General features: G+C 43.0%; 1 protein-coding gene across 1 annotated transcript in view; it reads left to right on the top strand.

Annotated features, from left to right (window-relative positions):
* Nucleotides 1-480: 480 nt before the first annotated feature.
* macf1a (microtubule actin crosslinking factor 1a) overlaps nucleotides 481-17,228 on the top strand; it is a 116,211-nt gene continuing 99,463 nt past the window's right edge. Inside the window, 16 exon segments of the mRNA XM_029443822.1 lie at nucleotides 481-1,677; nucleotides 7,264-7,430; nucleotides 7,832-7,944; nucleotides 8,950-9,056; nucleotides 9,659-9,778; nucleotides 10,484-10,579; nucleotides 11,609-11,736; nucleotides 11,942-12,035; nucleotides 12,764-12,918; nucleotides 13,632-13,935; nucleotides 14,225-14,353; nucleotides 14,460-14,537; nucleotides 15,172-15,333; nucleotides 15,576-15,680; nucleotides 16,132-16,227; nucleotides 16,486-16,611. Of these exon segments, the coding sequence (XP_029299682.1) occupies nucleotides 481-1,677; nucleotides 7,264-7,430; nucleotides 7,832-7,944; nucleotides 8,950-9,056; nucleotides 9,659-9,778; nucleotides 10,484-10,579; nucleotides 11,609-11,736; nucleotides 11,942-12,035; nucleotides 12,764-12,918; nucleotides 13,632-13,935; nucleotides 14,225-14,353; nucleotides 14,460-14,537; nucleotides 15,172-15,333; nucleotides 15,576-15,680; nucleotides 16,132-16,227; nucleotides 16,486-16,611 (3,177 nt within the window).

The following is a 17,228-nucleotide window of genomic DNA, read 5'->3' as shown; positions in this document are numbered from 1 at the left end:
CGAAAGGCAGGGCTTGTTAGTGCACCCCCTGAATCCAGGTGAAGGAAAGAGGAAGGACAGGTGGGAGCTCTGACATGTCAGCCTGCAGTTGCATGCCTCGTGACTGAACCAAAACCTGCCAGAGGAAAGACTGACTTTCCCTCTTCTTCGGTTGGCAGCTCATACCATCCTTCTTTCTATTCACCGGCTTGTATTTTAGATGCTGCCATGCAAAATGGAGCTAAACGTGCTGTTCCTAACTTCACATTACTCACAGGTGTCAGAATAATGAGGGAGCTGTCAGTCACTTGCCAGCCTATCTAAAAATTCTCTCTCTACTGTCTCCTTTTTTTGAAGGGTGGGATTTTGCTCTCAGACAACTGGAATATATCAAAATGAATGGTTCAAATCTAAATGAATATCTGGCCTACCTGATGGATTAATTGCCTGTATTTGCTCCGTTTTTGTTTTTATTAATTGTTATCTGTCAACATCAAAGACATGGGGAACTCCATGGGTTGTGTCAGGCCTCCTCGGGAGGGGGAACATGGTGGAGCCACCCCACTTTCACCAAAGAAGCGTCTCCGTTTCAGACGTAAGCACAAGGGCAAGAAGAACAGGAAAGGAGAGTTAGAACAGGAGGACTTTGAGCGACAAAGAAGCCAGGAGCCTGATGACAGAGAGGCGGATGAAGATGACAAGGAAAAAGCCGAAATTATAGAATCAGCAGATTTTAGCAACAGAGCTAGGACTCTTATAACAGTGCCTGTTACCCAGTTAACTCATTCCAAAACTAATCTGCACAGTAATACTCTTTCCCCTGGCTCTGTGAGTGCAAGTGTAGGGGGTCGTTTGGGCAACAGAATACTTGAAGTATCCCCCAAGCCCAGCCCAGCCTGGAGAGGGGTTTTCTGCCTTCCAGGGGAGGAAGACACTGTTAGCGCCATCATAGATGTCTCCAGCATCCCAAGCCAAACCACAACCACCACCCCAGTCAACACTGCCCCAGCTCTGGGCAGTACCACTCCGGGTGGAGGGAGGGTTTGTCGTGTTAAGGAGAAAGTCCAAGGGGTCCTAGAGAAACCTTGGATCCTCCGACAAAAGAAGGAGAAAAAAGACCAGGGGAAGGTAGAGAAAGAGGAAAAGGGGGTTGGTGGAGTCAAAGGAGTACCAGAAAGAACTGAAGCAATGGTGCGGACACCTTCGGGGAGGGAGCACAAAGGTGTGGTCCATATCCGTGAGGTGGATGGTAAACTCTGCGTGGTGAGGACAGTGTACCCCAGTGATTTTGGCTCTCCAGTGTGGAGGGGCGAAAGGGACCGTGAGATAGAGGTGCGCAATGATCCCCTTGCCCTGTCTCCAGTCACAGGAAATATTCTCAAAGTCCAACTGTCTGAGGAGGCTGAAAGTAGAACCAGAATGTCTGGAGGAGATTTCCCCATGTCTTCTAACCAAACGCGGATTCAGGAGACTTTGACTGTCCAGGGATTTAGCTTGCACACCCCGCTTCGCGCACAGGAGCAGTCTTCTCTGTTGGAATCGGGATATGCCAGCGACCTGCCGTTGACCTCTCCAGAAACAGCGGGCACCACTCCCAGTCAGACAGACTGGGGAGGGCTGACCAGTAGCTCATCAGAGAGACTGGATTCCATGATGGACAGTCCTCTGCAACAGGCGACTGTAAAATACCTGCCACAGGTTTGCCTTTATCTACCTCTGTCCTGTCATCCACACATCAAATCCATGAGCCAACTTTCTTACTGTAGTAAGAAAAATGTATCTTTATTTCTGTCTTGAAGAGTTCTGCCACAATTAGTTGATTGATCCAGAGGTTCCCAGTAGAATATCTCTTGGAGTGATAGTTTCAGGACACAAAAATTGTGACGGGGCACATCCCATTTTTAAAACCAGTGGTTTATACTGTAGTGTTGCAATGAGGCATTTACAGCTCTTGATTTTTATGATTTATTTGTTGTCATTTGTGCACCGTGTTTGTGGTCATGAAGGGTTATATGCAGTGTGTGTGTGTGTGTGTGTGTGTGTGTGTGTGTGTGTGTGTGTGTGTGTGTGTGTGTATGTGTGTGTGTGTGTGTGTGTGTGTGTGTGTGTGTGTGTGTGTGTGTGTGTGTGTGTGTGTGTGTGTTGTTATCAGCTCTTGAAAGGCACTATGCCTTTCTCCATTCTTTCTGTCCCTGTCCCCAGAGCCTAATCAACTCAGCACAGACTGTCTCTCCATCCTTCTCTCCCAGTATCCTTCCCTCCCTCCCTTTCTTCTTGTTCACCTCCTTCCATTGCTTGTTATTTTCCTCACACCACAGATACTCGCTCACCATTGACGTCTGTTAGAGTGTGAGAGACAGACAGGCCGGGTGTTTGTTTGTGCGAGAGAAGGGTCATTGCTTCAAATGACAGGGTCCCTCTTGCTTCAAACTGAAATGTATAATTTTCTAAGCAATTCAACAGCACACACTATAACTATGTGTGTCCGTCTGTTTCTGTGGAGCTCTGGTGGTTTTGGTTGAAAAAGGTTACGGTTACTTGGGGGAGATCAGTCCATTTTAAATATCATCGCTTTTATATTGTTTGTGATTTACATTCTATTCTTTTTACATTGCATTTGGCAGTTTTGGTACCTTACACGTTTTACAAAAAAACCTGTTTTATCAATAAATCAAACAACCCAAATTTTCAGATGTTAAATGTTCTTTCCCCATATCAACTTTAACTTCAATCAAGAACTATCTTATCAATGAATAAGTAAACTAGAAGGGCACTCGACGAGCACAGACCTCTGCCAAGACCGTTTCTCTGAAAATAATTGCGTCTATCCGCCCCCTGACTTGTATCTGCTATCGTATGTCTTACTTGGCCCCCGGTTCACCCTTCCACCAAGTTTCATGAAAATCGGGCCAGTTTCGCACCAAAATCCTGCTGACAAACAGACAAACAAGCCAATAAACAAACCAAAAACATTGCATCCTTGTTGGAGGTAATACGATTATGAATCTTACTAGATATTTAATGCCAGACATATGTTGGTTGGTACCAAAACAGTACTGAAGGTAGTAGCTTCAGTACTTCAAGTTACTTGCCCTACCTGCAAGGACATTACTTTATTACATCCAAAACATATATATGTTTTAAGCCATATTATATTGCCAAGAAACTGCTAGGGTGCAGTGCCTCGTGACTCTTATACTTTATGTGGGGAAATATAATTTATTTGACCTCCATTGTGTTGCAAAGCATACATACATGCATCTGTAAGGACTAGAGCTTATTAGTCATGCCTGATGCTTCTTTGTACATTATGTGTTTATATTTGGGGCTCAGTTTCAGGAATGATCCGAGAGAGAGAGAGAGAGTGAGCGTTTCTGTGATATCTAGCAGCTTTTTCGCTTTCCTTCACCTTGAGAATGAAAACACTGCTGCAGCCACTGCAGTGATACAGCAGATGACGGGCGTTTTTCTCGACGGCTGCCACAGTTTGTTCAGTTCTCCTCCACATTATAAAGGCAGCACAGCATGGCTGTGCAGTACAGTAGCTGACGTCATGTCAGGTTGCGTTTAGTGCTACATGTGTTGTTTGATGCACAGTTGCTGAGTCATGAGAAACACACAAACACTGATACTGTAGATCCACACAGGTCCCTGCTTAAGAGGGTTTTATCTGTGCAGTAATAATCAATACTCCTGTCTTGTGTGTTCCTGTGTCATGAGATGGGTGTATGGATGTGTCATGATGCCCCTGTGTTCGGTTTAAAGTGCAGCTGTCCTTTGTAAGTGGGTGCGTGTTGTGCCCTTCTCTGTATAAAAGGGGATTTGAAATGCGCATTCATCAGCGAGACGGCTGGTTCGTCGAGCCTCGAGGGGATTCCTACCACTCGTTGAAAAACCACCACTCAAATTATTCCATATACTGTACCCGTCCTGCTGCGTCTGAAGCTATCCAGCTATCCGTCCACTATCTGTCTATCCATCCTTCATCCACACATCAATCCTCACGTACACATTTGAAACCAGGGTTTTACAGCTTTAGTTTTTGTGTGTGCAAAAAAAAACTTGTTTCTTTTTTTTAGCTGCTCTTCCCATCCACCCTCCATTCTCCCCTCGTTGTTATCTCCTCCCTACGCCTCTCGCTCTCCCTCCTCTCCCCACAAAACTTCAAAGAGGCTTTGCTTCTAACAGAGGGCTGGTCCAGAGTCACGGGGGGGCTGCTGGAGGATCACGGATGTTTGTGACTAGATCAGAGTCCTGCATGGCTTCAGTTTTTGCAAACCCGCACCTGCAAAGCTTAGTACCAGAACCGACCCGCAATTATCTCCAAGTCAAATCTGCACGCGACCCGTTAATATAGGATTGTTTATGCTTGATAATATTAGCCGACTTAGATTTAAAAAATACTGCGAAATCATTTTCATTTCTGATACCTCCAGAAAAACCAAACATATTTTTGTTCTCACCAGTTGTCCACCCGCATCTTCACCCTTACCTGTCAATGTGCATCAATGTATTATTTACTATGGACTCGATCATGGCTGCACTGAACTCTATATACTCTTATAACACTAAACATCTATTCTTACACACCATGGATCTATGCAGTAACAGCCAGCAGCAGAGATAAGTGTTAAGCCCTAACACCAGGACCTCAGACATGCACACAATGTGATATGTATAATGTATGAATTTGTACATAGAGTTGGTTACGCGTACAGTGGGTCACTACGACAAGCTAGAGCTTCAGAGGAGTTTGTTCACTTTGTTAAACTGTTGTTTGTTTTGCTGTTTGATAGCTTAATACACAGTAGGCTAATGTGCAAATGACTTGATAAATTGACTACACAGATTGTTAATTTGAACAAAATGCATAAACTAGTATGCTAATCACATGTGTTTACAACAAGACGGTGAAAGTTTGCCTACTAAACACTATAGTTGTTTAGCTAACAGACGTGTCTTCAGTTCTGTTGAAATTACAAACCTTTTGAAACTATTTTGCTCGAGCACACAGAGCTCGAGTCTTGACTGTGGGAACATGGGATAAAACTTTCTAAATTCAAGGTTCACTTGCTTTTTTCAGGAGATTTTGACCGTATGTCACGGCCTTCTTCAGAAAAATGGAACTTACCAAAGTTCTGTACTTTGGTAACATGATAACAAGCTCCATTCTTTAAAAAAAGTCAGTAAGATGTGCGTTTAAAACCCTTTTAAATGCAGTATATGGCAGACATGCTCAACAGTAAGTGGTGGAGGAGATAGTGTTGCAGTGGGAGTGCAGATGCAGCCCTCACACAGAGTGCTGTATCAATATTCAGATGGAGGATTAGATGCTCTGTAATTCTCTGCAAAGGAGGTTGTAGACGCATACAGAGAGACGGAGCTCTGCAGGAAAACACACAGCAGAATCCACGTTTTGTCGATTCCCATTCAAGTCTCAGAATCTGTGATGTAATCTTTATGTGCTTGTCATATTCTCAGTGAGACACTGATATAAATGCTAACCTTTTGATGGATAGATGTATCAATAATGGCTGGAAAATAGTGTGTGATGTTTAGAGGAGTGTCTGTGTCTTGAGTTACTGTCGGCATGTTTAGTGTGTGACAACATGGAGCTAGTTCTTACTGCAGCGTGTTTATGTGTGGATAAGCGGCTCTCTCTTTTTGTTAACATTTTAGGATGGAAACTTTGTTTCTGCATATATGTGACAATGTATGCATGTCTTCTTTAGATTAAGAAGAATTGCTGTACTTTATGTGAAAGTGGTTAATATGTGCAGTCTGCAGTTGCAAGTCACCCCCTCTCCTCTGTTGCTGCCGGCCTTGCTACTCTTTTTCATTTCTTTCCCTCCTCTCGCTCCACCCTCCCCCTCCATGTCTTTTCTGGCTGTTGCTGCAGTCTCCTGGCACACACTGGACTTTCATACTGCTCTATATTAGCAGCATGGAGAGACAGTGAGAAGCGAATACCGATGACAACCACTGCAGCCAAGCACTGACAGTAACGGCTTCTGCATCACTCAGCCTTTGTCCCCGTGGACAGTTGGACCTAAAAAGAGCTAATTGTGAGGAAGAAGGACGCAGAGAGTGGACAAGTAGCTCAGTGGGCAGAGCACGTACAGTAGATAAAGTAGCCGTCAGTCAGTTTCCATGGAAGCCTGCCTTCTCTTCAGTACTTTATGTCCTCAAGGTGCTTTCAGGATCCACCAAAAAAAATCTCTTCATGTTTATTTTGTCCATAAAGTTTCAACGCTTAAAGGTGTTTAAAAGTGTTTCGGATCATTTCTTCAGATTGGCAGTTCACCTGCAAAGCCCTAAGAATTATGAAGCATTACTTAAAAAATAAGAAAAAAGAGGGACCTCCTGAATGATCTAGTAGGTAACACATTTTACATATGCACCGTGTATATCTGACCCAGTGTCTGGTATTCAGTACAACATCAGTGAAAAACAAAAAGGGGGGTGAGATGAAGAGGCAGAGGAGGAGCGGGCTGAGCAGATTGATCGCCGTCTGAGGCAGAACTGATGAAAGAACAAGAAAAACTGAAGAGACAGATCGAGGTTTGGGAGGGGGAGGCGTGAGACGGAAGGAGGCAAATTGTTGGGGGGGGGGGGGGCTAATGAACAGGCTAGACTGTAAATGTGATGGAGTAAGGAATGGGGGGAAAAAATACATTAATTTAAAATACATGTATCTCCAGATACACACTCTCTCACACACACTGAGGCATAGCGATGATCTGAAAGATGAATGAGGAGTTCAAAGGAAGACATTTTATTTTTTTATCAAAAAAGCTCTCCAGCGAGTTTTAATCTCATACGGCCTCTGCAGTCGGTAGTTTCTGCCGACTCATTGTGGCTTAAAATACTGATTCTGTCTGCTGTTTATTGCTATGGTGATGGGGAAGCCTCAAGAGAGAATGTAATATATGCAGCAAGATGTCGAAAGCATATGCTGAGTGAATGAACCGTGATTGATTCTGCAAAATACTCAGAATTGTGGACGAAAATAAAAAAATTAAATAGTGTGCATAAAGTCATGAAATGAGCCCAAATTAAAATACATACAGTGTAAGATAAAAAGTTTAATGATGCTGATTGTGGACTTGGAGTGTTTCAGTACACTTGGCAACACACATCTAAGCATTTTGTGTTTCTGATCATATTTCTGCACGGAGAAAACGATGACTCCCAAAAGTAACTCCTTCTCTCTCTCTCTCTCTCTCTCTCTCTCTCTCTCTCTCTCTCTCTCTCTCTCTCTCTCTCTCTCTCTGTTCCCTCCAGATTTCAGAGATCTATGTGAGCGGCGAGTCAGGCGACCTCACGGCCAAAGAGAAGCTGTTGTTATGGAGCCAGCAGGCGACAGAAGGCTACCCCGGCCTCCGCTGTGTCAACTTCACCTCATCCTGGAGCAACGGACGCATGTTCAACGCTCTGCTGCACAGATACAGGTTAGAGGAGGAACAGCAAGATAGTATCACCTTTTTGTTTGTCTGAATTCAAAGTCTGGATTCTTAAAACTGCACATACACTGAGCTGCTACTCACTACTAAGAAGGAATAATCCAGATGTTTCAGCAAAAATATTTATTCAGGGGATTTATATTTATTGTTTTTTTGTTTTTTTTAACACATTTGCAGATAAGTACAAGTTTATGTTCATTGTAAACTGCTTTATATTCCCTAAAAAAAAAGTGAAATATGTTCCATACTTTCTGGAGGCACTGGATGCATTTGAACACACACAGGCTCCCAGTATGACTCTATATGTTTAAGAGGCTGCTGAACAGATTACAGGTAGGACAGACACACACAAAGTATACGAACATGGACCCTCTGTGTATGTTCTCCAGGCCAGACCTGATCGACATGGAGGTGGTGTCGCGGCAGAGTAACCGGGATAACCTCGAGCAGGCCTTCGAGATCGCTGAGTCGCTAGGGGTGACCAGTCTGCTGGACGCTGAGGGTGAGGCTGTTAATGAATAAACTGAGCAACTGACTTCAGATCCGTTCAGGGGACTTTCTCTTTTTTCTTTTTTTTGTGACTGAGCTTTTTCTGGTGAGGTTTTATGTAAAGCTGCAACAATTGTAATTTTTCATGCAGAAATAGCAGAAAATGCTGATTTCCTGCTTTTCTCAGTTTTATATTATATCTAAGTGAATATCTTTGGGCTTTGACGAAACAAGACATTTAAACACAGTCACCTCGGATTTTGAGAAACTGGGATTAACATGTTTCACAATTATCTGATATTTTATAAACCAAAAAAATCAATCGTTAATGAAAATAATCATTCATTGCAGCCTTATTTCTATCCAGGGACTCTTAACAAAATGTTCAAACAGCAAGAAGTCAAGAATTTAAAAAACCTTTTTCTGTCTCGTTTGTTTCTGGATTTTATTTTGGAAGCATGACAACAAAGAACAACCCTAATGACTGAGTGACTCAGTGACTATATTTAGTTTTTTCCACACAACAACCATAAAATCAGTTGCCACGGGGCGGTTAACTTCCTGTTAGCGGAGACATTGTTGTGTCACGTGTTGGTTACTGCTGAAGGTTTGCCGGATGTTCCCTCGTATTACCCGTCACTCAGCTGTTAAGCTCTGTGTCGCTGCAGAATTCTTGGTGCTGCATTCAGTGCAAAGTAAAATAACTCTCGTGGTTTACACCTGTAATCATATTCCAGCCAGGTTCTTTTACTGCTGGTGATGCTCTACTTTTGTGGAACAAACATTTGTTTGCAGAGTTCTTAATATTTTATGTTTACACTTATTTTCTAGTTGTTAGTTTGATGTTTCTATCCATTAAATTTGATTTAATTCATAGCAAAACATGATTTGCAAACCATAAAAATTCCAACGTCTTCTAACTGATAACGTTATAGTCACAGATCTTCATGTTCTTGTGTGTGTGTGCAGTTTTTCAGTCTTCTAACTGTAATTTTCCATCTTTCTCTTTTCTCTTCAGACGTTGATGTTCCATCTCCAGATGAGAAGTCGGTCATCACCTACGTCTCTTCCATCTATGATGCCTTCCCCAAAATCCCCGAGGGAGGAGAGGGCATCGTCGCACATGTACGTCACATTCTGCTCCACCCATGTACACCACTTTTACTGTGCAGCCATTATAGATTAATATGCTCTTCTGCTTTAAACTGCATTCTACATAAAGATAGTTCAAAGCCAATATTTTAGTTCAGTTTCATAGTAATTCTAACATGTCTGTACTGCACTTTATAGCATATTACACTCTCCATTCAGCGTTCATTAAGAAAATACCTTTTAATGTTCATGTTTTCTTCTTCGTCTTCAGTTTTTGCTTCATCCTCAGCAGAAATTTATAATTCCCTTTTCAAGAGGCGTGTGCAGCTTCTTGAGAAATGACCTGGAATAATCCCTCTTTCTCTTCCTCTTCCTTTCCCTCTTTCTCTTCCTCTTCCTTTCCCTCTTTCTCTTCCTCTTTCTCTTCCTCTTCCTTTCCCTCTCCCTCTTCCTCTTCCTTTCCCTCTTTCTCTCCCTCTTCCTTTCTCTCCCTCTTCCTTTCCCTCTTCCTCTCCCTCTTCCTTTCCCTCTTTCTCTCCCTCTTCCTTTCCCTCTTTCTCTTCCTCTTCCTTTCTCTCTTTCTCTTCCTCTTCCTTTCCCTCTTCCTCTTCCTCCTCCTCTCCCTCCATCATCAGGAGGTGGATCAGCGCTGGTCAGAGTATCAGTCCAGGTTCTTCTCTCTGCTCCAGTGGAGCCGCCAGCATATGGCCATCATGGCCAACAAGAACTTCCCACAAAACCCTGTGGAACTCAAGGTGAGAACCCCAATTTAGTTTTTCTTTTGAGACCAACATTTCTTCATCTTATGCCTGCACTTTCCTGTTAAATTGGTATTTAGAGTTTGTGTACAAGTAAGCATAAAAGCAAAATCTGGAGGGAAGATACTAACCCCCCTCTCTATAGTAAAACAGAGATACAGATGGAAGTTTTTTGTCTCGGGTGTTGTGATCCAAATGAACTCAAAGCAACATGAACTTGGTGTGGTGGAAATCAAATCCCTGGAACCTTTCTAGGCTTTTCCTCCTCAGTCCCACCAACATGCAGCCGGGTAGGAAGAGAGGGACGAGCATTTTCTGTAAAACCTTGAGGGAACAAATAAAAGGAAAGGGGGGAGGGGAGGGAGGACAGGGTTTAATAAAATGGAGGACAGGTGTTTGGTGACCGAGTGAAGGAATCAGATTAAATGGAAGTGCAGAAGAGATGTGTGGTGTTGAAACGGAAAGCTAAATAATGGTTGACTTGATGTCTAAGACCGTGAGAAAATACGGAGGGGGGGGAAGATGAATGAGTCACATTCGTAGCTCGAGATGACGACCTAGAGAGAGAAGCTGTAATTACTAAGCTTTTACTGTCCCACTGATGACGGGTATAGACTTGTGTTTGACCTTAAACAAACCTGTGTTACAGCAGTATTGACCTCATAGTGCTCATCAGTAACGTCCGTCTTCCTCCCCCTTCAGGCACTTTACAACGAGTACGTCCATTTCAAAGAGACGGAGATCCCCGCCAAGGAGATCGAGAAAGGTCACGTCGAACACCTCTACAAACTGCTGGAGGTAAGGATGCACAGACGAGGTGGAGAGATGGAGGAAAAGCTGATCGATGTTTGGCACCATGTACAGAGCTCATTGTTCGTCACGGGGTTCCGCTCTGAGACGGAGGGGGTAGAGAGCTGTGTTATTATCAGCAGGTTTGTGCGAGTTGGGTCACAATTTGTCTCCTGAAGGGAATCATTTCCACCATTTTGCTTTTTATCAATGCTGTGTATTGTTTCAACGCAAACACATGATGGTGGATGATAGTTCCTCCTTTATTCTCACTTAGCTGATTTGTACCTAGGGTGTTCGTCTGCGGTGTGACTTATCAATGTAACTCTGATGTACTGCTTTGTTTATTCTTTAGTTTGGGACACAGGGTTTTTTTTTTTTTTTTTTTTAAATGTAAGAACTTTGTACATTTTAGGAAAGGTAAATAAAATATATCAGGGGGAGAGTTGAGAGACGTTAGAATAAAAATCAATGTAATCAAAACGTCATTCAATCGATACCTCCACATAATCTGTCTCTACGGCCTTACATATTTAACCCTCTTGTTCCAGATTTAATGAACACATTTTTCTGAAGATAAAGAGAAAAAGTCATCTTTTATCATAACATAAATGTCATTCATTATATTGTAAGGGATTTAGGAAGTGACCTGTGTGGATAATTGCAAGAGCAGATCGTTGTTAAGTACGCTTTTAAGTCCTTTTTGAAACTCTGCCCAGAAAGGTCTTATCACTGCACAATATCTGCCGGAGATTTGATTCAGTGAACCCACGCTGTCTCCAACATTTGACATCCCCTCCAGCAAAATGTGTTTTCTGCTTCGGTGTAACAAAGAAACAAATAACACACTTCCAAACTCAGGCTACACGTGGTAGTTGGTGCATTTCCACAGAACTTTCAAATCAGCTCTCTTTTAAAATTGAGTAATGAAGGCTTTTTAATGGAGTTTGTTAGTGTCTGAGTGTTTTAACTGTGTGTGTGCACTTCCACTGAAGCATGATGGGATGTTAAGTATATACTCACTGTGTGCGTGTCCAGGTGTGGATAGAGTTCGGTCGTATTAAGCTCCCTCAGGGGCTCCATCCCAATGACCTCGAGGAGGAGTGGGGCAAACTCATCCTGGAGATGCTGGAGAGAGAGAAGGCTCTACGGCCGGCTGTGGAGAGGTACACACACACACACACACACACACACACACACACACACACACACACACACACATGTACATGCTCACGCCCACAAATCGATTAAAATATCTACTTTAGCAGGATGCATGCAGTTAACGCTGCCGTTCAATTCCTCATTGTGTGTGTGTGTGTGTGTGTGTGTGTGTGTGTGTGTGTGTGTGTGTGTGTGTGTGTGTGTGTTCAGGCTGGAAGTGCTGCTTCAGAGGGCGAATAAGATCCAGAACATGGCGCTGGACTGTGAGGAGAAACTCACCCTTGCTAAGAACACACTCCAGGCTGTGAGTACTAACTGACACACACCAGCAGGGTCGTCGGGTTTATGGTAGTTGGATAATTTGGTGTGGTAATTTATAATGTGTACAAACTGTAAAAGCAGGTGCTCTTCTGGGACAATAAATATTTCCTCACCACTTTCCCTGATTTCTGCAAACACAGTCTGTCTGTCTGTCTGTCTGTCTGTCTGTCTGTCTGTCTGTCTGTCTGTCTGTCTGTCTGTCTGTCTGTCTGTCTGTCTGTCTGTCTGTCTGTCTGTCTGTCTGTCTGTCCTCTGTCTGTCTCTCTGTCTTCCCTCTGTCTGTCTCTCTGTCTCTCTGTCTGTCTGTCTGTCTTTCCTCTGTCTGTCTGTCTGTCTGTCTGTCTGTCTGTCTGTCTGTCTGTCTGTCTGTCTGTCTGTCTGTCTGTCTGGTCTGTCTGTCTGTCTGTCTGTCTGTCTCTGTCTGTCGTCTCTTGTCTGTCTCTGTCTTCTCTGTCTCTCTGTCTGTCCTGTCTGTCTGTCTGTCTGTTGCTGCCTGGACACCAACTTTCTTTAAAAACTGTAAATCGTCCAGTTCTTTCCTCTTTGTCTCGATCTTTTGGGCTCAGTTGCCAATTATTTAAACAACATTTTTACTCTGTTTTTTTTTTTATAAAATAGCTCATTAAAAAAAGAAGCTTAACATTCAAGCAGAGTTGGCTAATAAACCAAAAAAGTTAAATCTCACAAAACCATGCCTGCTCTGGTGTACAGGACATGTCCCGACTGGAGAGCGGCGAGGCGGTGCAGTGCGAGAGAGAGCTGGCCTGCTACCTGCAGGACTGCGAGTCTCTGATCAGACAACTCAACCAGGAGCTTAAAGTCCTCCAAGAAGAGAAATACTACCAGGTGGAGCAGCTGGTGTTCAGGTGAGTTTGATGCTTTGTTAATGATCTGCTACAGTTAATGTGTTCTATCTAGGACTATACTATACTGTAACTATATTATATTACCGTCAAAGATTGTGGATATTGTAATATCGCTTATATTGTGTAAGGGTGCATTACAGTAACGGGATGTAACTTTCTCAAGTCAGCCGATTGTTTTAGCCGTTCTATTATTTGCTTTTACCCACTAAGTTCTTACTTCCACATTACTGATGATTATTTCTCTAAAATCTCATTGTGTTAATATTATGTGAACGCACCCACAGTCAACACAACAATATCACGCCCCGCCTAGTTAAATCCTCTGCTGTTCATCAGGTGTGTAAAGATGCTCTGACATAAATCAGTGGTGACAAAGAGAAACTTCATCCTGTGGCTCATCTTCAGCAGTCAGCTCCATGAGACTGCCATTATTCAACTTCATGAAATCGCCATTTTAAAAATCTGCATTTGTGTGATGCCCTTTTTAAAATATAATTAGAAGTTAAGGACGTTTTGCATTATTTGACCTATTACCCTATAACATTTTGCCCACAAACCTCACAGAAAAGCAACACATTCCTGGCTTTATAGTAGGAGACTTAAAGAGAGGCTCACCGCTTGAATCACTGCATCATTAAGTGAAACCAGCTCGGACAAAGAATCAGCATCAGTGTCCCCTCCAGTAACTGTATGTCGTTGTCTCACATCACCAGAGTGTCTTGCCTTCAAGAGGAGCTGGTCTCCCTCAGACTGCAGTGCGCCAGCGTCTACAGGAAAGGCCACTTCTCCCAGACCCTGGGCACCACCGGGGCAGAGCACCCCAGCCAGAGAGCCTCAGACGCTGGCCTGACGCTGGGGCAGACACTGCTGGGAGCCGTGGGGGCTGTGGGTGCAGTCGGTGCCGCACTCCTGCGGCGACCCACGGCTCGCTCCCAGCTGGTGGCCATGTCTTCTTCAGAGGACGAAGGAAGCCTGAGGTTCATCTACGAGCTGCTCGGATGGGTGGAGGAGACGCAGGTCCGTCACTGTAACAGTTATAGTTAGAGATGAAAGTAACAATTGTTTTCATTATCGAATAATATGCGGATTGTTTTCTTCATTTTTCGTTTTATTCTATGAAACTACAGTTTCTCAAACAATATTCAGTACAATGACATAAAGCAGAGGATCTTTTGTAAAGTATTTGTATTGAGGGGGGAACATGTGATTCATTCATCCATAATTTCATAAAATATCAAAAACAGCAAGATAATAATGGGATGAGAATGTTGAATATGAAGTAGATCTGTGTTCCTGTGTGTTTCAGGAGCTCTTGGAGGGAGCCGAGTGGGGCGCAGACCTCCCCTCTGTAGAAAACAACCTCCAAGAGCACAACGCCATACACACTGCCGTCGAAGATCTAATGAGCAGCCTACAGGAGGCACGCAGCTATGAGGTACACACACACACACACACACACACACATCACTTATGCATGACACAGACATCTTTCAGCTGAGATTTTGTGGTTTCTAAGAATGCTTCACTGTCCTCTCCTGCAGGCTAAAGTATCTCCAAACTTCAAGAGCAGTTACTGTGAAACCCTGGCCAAGCTGGAGCACCAATACTGCAAACTACTGGTCAGTCTCAGATAAAGATGTGTGGGTGTGTGTGTGTGTGTGTGTGGGGGGGGGGGGGGGTGTAACACACTTCTTTGTTTCCCAGTTCCCCTCCCTCCTCAGTTAATCCCATTACACCATGACAGGACTCTCATGCTAATACCAAACAATTCTGCATCTGCTCTGTTTTTGCACCTTTCCCCAAATGCCCCCCCTTCTCTCTTCTGGTTTCTTTGTCCCCTCTATATGTTTGGTTTTACATGGGGAATGCTTGTGAGTTTTACTGTATGTATGTGCTTACAGACGCAACTTAAATGATAAGATGACCTGATATACGTCGTACGGGTGATTTCCATAACTGCAAGCAATATGATGAAACAATATATATGCTGCAGGAATTTAAAACAAAGGGATGAATGCCTCTTGAGAGATGCATTCTTATTATAAAAGCACATACACAAATGGTTAAATAAATTCACATTTTTGTACTTTTTATTTTTCTTAAGTTTTGGTCTTCACAGTGCTTTACTCTGAATGTACCATCATCAACAGGACAATCCAAACCACCAGAGATTAGAGGATGGTTTTATTTTTAAACGTCTCTCTGCACTGCTGATCAGCATGACGATGATCTTTGTTTGTGTGGTTGCCGTAGGAACATTCGTCATGGCGCCTGCGGAGCTTGGAGAGCCTGCACGCGTTTGTGTCGCACTGCACTGAGGAGCTGATCTGGCTCAACGAGAGGGAGGAGGAGGAGATTGCCTCCGACTGGAGCGACAACAACACCAACATGAACGCCAAGAGAGAATTATACAGCGTGAGTGAAGGAGTGGTGCGACATCTCTCTGTCAAATTTAGAAAACACACTTTACAGAACACAAACCTCTGGGAGATGTCTCCTTTATTGAAAGGAAAACACACACACAACAAGCTCCCTTTATACAGCTTCTACACAAGAAACATTTGTCCAAGTTTTTTGGCACAATTTTTACATCAGGCCAGTGCCATACAAATCCTGTAATGTGCTGTACCATCCGGCTTTCCCTGCTCTGTTTACAGGAAATGAGGTTGGAGCTAGATGAAAAACAAGATGTGATGCGGTCGCTGCAGGAAACAGCCAACCGTCTGTGTCTGGAGAACCATCCAGCCAAACAGACTGTGGAGGTGAGGCCATGACTTCATTCAGTTAGACTCTTGAACTTTAAAGATGTTCCCTTTTGCCTCCGCTGCTCATTTGTTGGAACAGTTCAACACAAATGCTTTTGTTAAAATGTTCCTTTTTTCCACTCGACTGTGCACTCAATGATATTTTGTTTTTGTGGCATTTTTTAAAGTCTGTAAATGCAAATTAGATCCAAAAGGGCAGAAGGTAAATCATGACCTTTTGTAAACCTTTTTGGTAAACAGTACGGAATTATAATTATATCCAATAGAAACACTGAATGAAAACTACTGTATGCAAAAACACTTGAATAATGTACTGATTTGGAATTATGTTCAGCCTTGCAGAAAAGACTCTATCTGTGCTGAACAATCCCTGTTATAGCCTTGTAGCTCCCTTGGAAGCACTTTTACGCTCTCTCTTCCCTCTTCTCGTCTCTCTGCATGTTATCAGGCTTACAGCGCAGCCCTGCAGACCCAGTGGCAGTGGGTGAACCAGCTCTGTGTGTGTGTGGAGCAGCATCTCAAAGATAACACTTCGTACTTTCAGGTGAACCAACAAACATCATTATACTTTGGTTCAAGTTAAAAATATAAATGAATCTGCAAAATCTGCACGATATATAGTTATGTTGTCTTTGCAAATCCACATAATGACCTCGGTCTTATGTAGACAATTACATAATATGTATGTAAGTCTGTACACGTGTGTTTTTAAACGGCATATGTACAAAAACAATATTCATGCCAACTCTGCTGGTTTCTGTGAAAATTATGCTAACCTTTTTATTTCTGTCTCTGGCGTCAGTTTATGAGTGATGCTCGGGACTGTGAGTCGTACCTGCGCCAGCTCCAGGAAACCATCAAGAGACAGTACACCTGTGACAAGAACAGCAGATTGAGCAAACTGGAAGACCTGCTGCAGGACTCAATGGTATCTATTCCCCTTCAGTTTCTATCTCTACAGAAAAACAATCTATTCTTTTTACTAAAAAGAATAAAAATAATTCTCCTGTTAGTTCACTTATAAAGTGCCACAGGCACGCAATGGGAATTTCAAAATAAAGGCATTCATTAAAGATGACGATGTGCGTTTTCACTACGCATCGATGATATTGGATTTAACTCTATATATGCTCAATGACGGACAGTAGAAGTTGATTGAAGACTATTCTGTTTTTCAATACTGTCAGTCCAGGAAAGGCTTTTCCTTCCAAAATAAAAGTTCCTCATTTGCAAAGTTTACTATGTATTCTGGATACTGTTACCCAAACCCACCCTCCATCCTATGCTCTTTAAAGTGGCTGGAAACAAAGTTACAAGCAGCAAAGTTTTTACTTTGAGTATTGACTCACAGGACATGTATATAAATCTAGATAATTGCTGAATGTTAAGTAACATTTGCTTGTCCACCTTGCGTGCACAGAGCAAACATACACAGTCCATGAGGAACGTCCCTGAACAGGAATCCTATTACTGTATTCTAGGTGTTTAATCATGCACATAAAGAAAGAAAAGACAAGAAAGAAGTCCTGTTAGCATATCAGTGTC

The sequence above is a fragment of the Cottoperca gobio genome, chromosome 11, assembly GCF_900634415.1.
Source record: "Cottoperca gobio chromosome 11, fCotGob3.1, whole genome shotgun sequence".
Lineage (NCBI taxonomy): Eukaryota > Metazoa > Chordata > Actinopteri > Perciformes > Bovichtidae > Cottoperca > Cottoperca gobio.
This window is presented reverse-complemented; position numbering and strand designations above follow the sequence as displayed.